The sequence below is a fragment of the Aptenodytes forsteri genome, unplaced genomic scaffold, assembly GCF_000699145.1.
Source record: "Aptenodytes forsteri isolate BGI_AS27 unplaced genomic scaffold, ASM69914v1 Scaffold563, whole genome shotgun sequence".
Lineage (NCBI taxonomy): Eukaryota > Metazoa > Chordata > Aves > Sphenisciformes > Spheniscidae > Aptenodytes > Aptenodytes forsteri.
Window position 1 is genome coordinate 455,480 of NW_008795318.1, and position 3,620 is coordinate 459,099.

The following is a 3,620-nucleotide window of genomic DNA, read 5'->3' on the forward strand; positions in this document are numbered from 1 at the left end:
GCCCCCCCCCCGCCGGCATTCCTGGGCCGTGCACAGAGCTGGGGCTGCGCCACGCGGTTTTACTGGGCGATGGAGGGAGGAGAAGCTGCGCGGCGTGGGGGGGCGGCGCTGCCTCGCTCCGGGGGACGTTCGGCCCCGGGGGGTCCTCCGTGGGCTGTGTGGCCCCCCCTTCCCGCACGCCGTGGGCACGGTCCCCTCTGGCCATCAGAGAGTTAAGTTACGGCACCAAAAAGGCGCTCGTGTGCAGCCCCAGTGGCCTAATGGATAAGGCACTGGCCTCCTAAGCCAGGGATTGTGGGTTCGAGTCCCATCTGGGGTGACTCTTTTCCGTTCCTGGGGTGCCCCGGCCTGGGGGCTCCCTGCTGCGGTTAGGGGCGATTCACCCCCTTCTGGGGCACCCCCAGCGCACCTCGTCCCCTGCCATCAGGCTCAGGCAGCCTGATGTGGACAAGGAGGGGGTTTCCTGGTGTAAAAGCAGGCACGATCTCGGAATACGCTTTTAATCCCGAAGTGTCCACCTCCTCCAAACCCTGGGGTCGTCTGCTGGCTCCAAGGCTTTAAGCAAAATTTTGCAAATCTTACTGTAAAATCTGGGGAGGGAGACCTGAGCCGCAGGTGATAGGTGGCAGTGAGGTCTCCCGGTCACGGAGCTCTCAGCTGAGGCTGTTGCTGTCCCAGCTGATGTTTGTGTGATGACTTTCAGTGTCAGAAATATGTCTGAAGCGGCGACGCTCCCCCTCGCTTGTCAGGGCCGGGACACAGCACAGAGCTGCAGACACCTTTGCCTGTGAGAGGGGGAGCTGGCAGCCAGCCCCCGCCCATGCAGAAAAGCTTTAGGCAGGAGAAAAGTTCATTATCTTTGCTTCCCTTGCTGGGCAGGGTGTGCAGAGAGGTGGAGGCGGCCAGCCTGGGGCAGGGTTTCCTGGGAGGGCTGTCAGGATGCATCGGGGTGCTCCGCCAGCCTGTTTTGGGGAGGATGTGGGATTTGAGCTCTGCTTTTTGCAGATGTAAATGCTGGACTGTGTAAGGGCAGAACTCAAAAGTCCACCGGCTGTAGGAGAGGTGCGAGTGTCAGAGCAGAGCCCCGTGCACCTCACTCTGCCCCGATTAAACTCCAGGGACCAGCAGAGAGCACTCTCCCTTCTTATTTGGTTCTTGCTTAAAACAGAACCACCTCTCCTCACCCCAGGTGGGACTCGAACCCACAATCCCTGACTTAGAAGGCCAGTGCCTTATCCATTAGGCCACTGGGGCCTTGTGAAAAGATGAAAAAAGTGTAATTTCAGTACCTTTGAGACCCGCCCCCCCAGTGAACCGATCTGGTGGTGGCGAAATCCACCACGTTACACCACAGAACTTTGTTCTGTCTAAACAGGGCCCGCTGGCGAGCGACTCCTGAAGCCTGTAAGACTCAGCCTGAGGCTGTACGGCGTTCCACCTCAAGGGCCAGAAGCCTCCTGTACTTACAGGGTGGTTTCTGAACAGAGAGCGACTGCCTCCTGCCAGACTCCTGCCGTGGCTTTAGGTTAATTTAACAAAATGACATGTGCTTTCTTTGGTTAGGAAAAAAACAAACTAAAATTTGAGAAAATAACTTGCTTGAAATGGTAAATATTCTATTTGCTACTTAGCTATGCAGTTAGACTGCTTTTACTCTTCCCTTTCTTTCCCCCCAAACCTACTGCTGCTTATGCGCTCAGCAGCAGAGGGTGCTCTCACAGAGCAGAGGGCTGGATGAAGGGGACAAAGAATAAAAAAAAGTAGCTGACAAAAGTCTGAATTTTTAGTTTCTCTCAAACACGAACAGTAATTTTTCTGCAGAATGATTGACAGGCTGCCACAGCTTGAACATTAGGTTCAAAAGGAGATGTTAAATATTTTTATTTACACTTTTAGACCATTTTTATTCAATATAGGTCATCGAGTTTAGCATCATCTACAGCTGCCAACACCATTTCTTTAAAAAGACGGTATGCCAAGGACTTTGATCTCTGCTGTTCTCAGTCAAAGTCTGCCTTCCTGCTCTGTTTTATATCTGAATGTATCTTTTTCTGCCGTAGTCGTTCACGATTCATTTTTTCCACCCTAAAACAAAATTAAAATATCCTTTAGTGTACAAAGAAAACATTTAAATATTCAACTTTGAGCACAGTTATAATGTAGCTCTGATGAGCCACAGACAGAAAAAACAGCCCCCGTTCTCAGGATGCTACCCAGGAAAGCAGTTAAGATCTAACGGACTAGAAATCCAAATGAGTATGAAGATTGTTTAAAGAGCCTGCAAACTAAATCATGTAACATGATAACCTGAATCCACCTCAAATAAAGGCCATTCCAATAAAGATACCTCTCTATGAGTTTCTGTGTAGTCTCCTTAGACACCACCTCGGGCTTCTCAGTGGCCTCCGTGACCATGGTTCTGATTTTTTCTAAACAAATCGCCAGATTCCTCATTTGGTAGCGACTCTCTTCAGAGTTCACAATCAGCTCACCAGCTCGGTTTATCTTATTCCTGTGCTAAAGAGGGGAAACCATGATGTGATCACTGAAACCTTGTTAGACTTGTCACGTTCCGTCTGAAAGTGTGAAATTTAAACCGTGGCTGGAAGGGGGAGGGTAGTTACCATCGATGCCATTTTTTGTCTTGCAGCTTCTGGGATCCAGTCTGCTGACGCCAGGTGGAACCGAACTTCTGCCTTGGTATTCACTGGGAGGAAAAACAGGATCTTTTTTTCAATGTAATGGCTCGCCTTCCTAAGTTTTATGAGATAATTCTGTCTGTGCACTGCTGGCTTTGAACACAGGATGATTCCAGTATTAATTTCCTGAAAGATGACAATTTTTTTCTTGCTATACTTTTACATACTACTCTACAAGACAAACTAATTTTTTTGTGGGGACTCTGTCACGGTATTTGCCTTTCTAGACACTACAAGATTTATTGCTGTTGCCAGCCACTAACCACCTTATTTTTAATGGCAATGGCAGAACAGGAAGGATTTTTAGTTTATTTGAATCAAGCTGAGAATTTATTGCACTGTGAAGTTTCTGAATCCAGCTGGCTTGTTGTGTGTTTGATTAACGAAAACAGAGTAGACAGAAGCGGTGTTTCCTGTGACAAACGAGAGCAGCAACGATCCCAGTAAGAGCGTTTCTAGGGAATCCAGTATGGTACCACTGGTCTCGAGCATTGTGAAGACTTGGAAATTCTGCTAAAAGGTAGGGTAGCGATAATGAAAAGTTAGCATCGGGCAGCACAAAGATGCTCTTTAATTTCACGCTCCCAGTATTTCACCACAAAGTATAAAGCGACAACTTAAGGATTAGGCTTTTTCCTTCAGAGTCTCTTCCTCACCTTTATTCACGCGCTGCCCGCCGGGGCCGCTGCTCCGGCAGTAGGACACGGTCAGGCGAGCTGGAAGAGAAGAGCGGCAGCGTGCTGGCCCGGGGGCACGTCCCCAGCTGGCTTTGCAGCGGGGAACGGGGGCGATCCAGGCTGCAGCCGCAGGCCTGAAGGACGCCTGCGGCCCGGTGGTGCTTCCACTCTGGGTTTAGCCCTGCGCGTTGAGCGCGGACTCCGTAGCCGGGAGCCTAACCCACCCCCGGGCACTTGACCCAGG

The 3,620-nt window shown here is 50.4% G+C and overlaps 1 protein-coding gene and 2 non-coding genes across 3 annotated transcripts in view; 1 reads left to right on the forward strand and 2 right to left on the reverse strand.

Annotated features, from left to right (window-relative positions):
- The first annotated feature begins 246 nt into the window (after nt 1–246).
- TRNAR-CCU lies at nt 247–319 on the forward strand. The gene has a single exon. It is a non-coding gene; the product is annotated as a tRNA-Arg (tRNA).
- Nucleotides 320–1,181: 862 nt separating this feature from the next.
- TRNAR-UCU lies at nt 1,182–1,254 on the reverse strand. Its single transcript has one exon. It is a non-coding gene; the product is annotated as a tRNA-Arg (tRNA).
- Nucleotides 1,255–1,888: 634 nt separating this feature from the next.
- The window catches only part of MRPL58 (mitochondrial ribosomal protein L58), a 4,639-nt gene continuing 2,907 nt past the window's right edge, over nt 1,889–3,620 (reverse strand). The window contains exons 2-5 of the mRNA XM_009279693.1: nt 3,356–3,415; nt 2,625–2,707; nt 2,348–2,517; nt 1,889–2,085 (exon numbers count right to left, since the gene is read on the reverse strand). Of these exons, the coding sequence (XP_009277968.1) occupies nt 2,001–2,085; nt 2,348–2,517; nt 2,625–2,707; nt 3,356–3,415 (398 nt within the window). The 3' untranslated portion in view covers nt 1,889–2,000. The remainder of the gene's footprint in view (nt 2,086–2,347; nt 2,518–2,624; nt 2,708–3,355; nt 3,416–3,620) is intronic.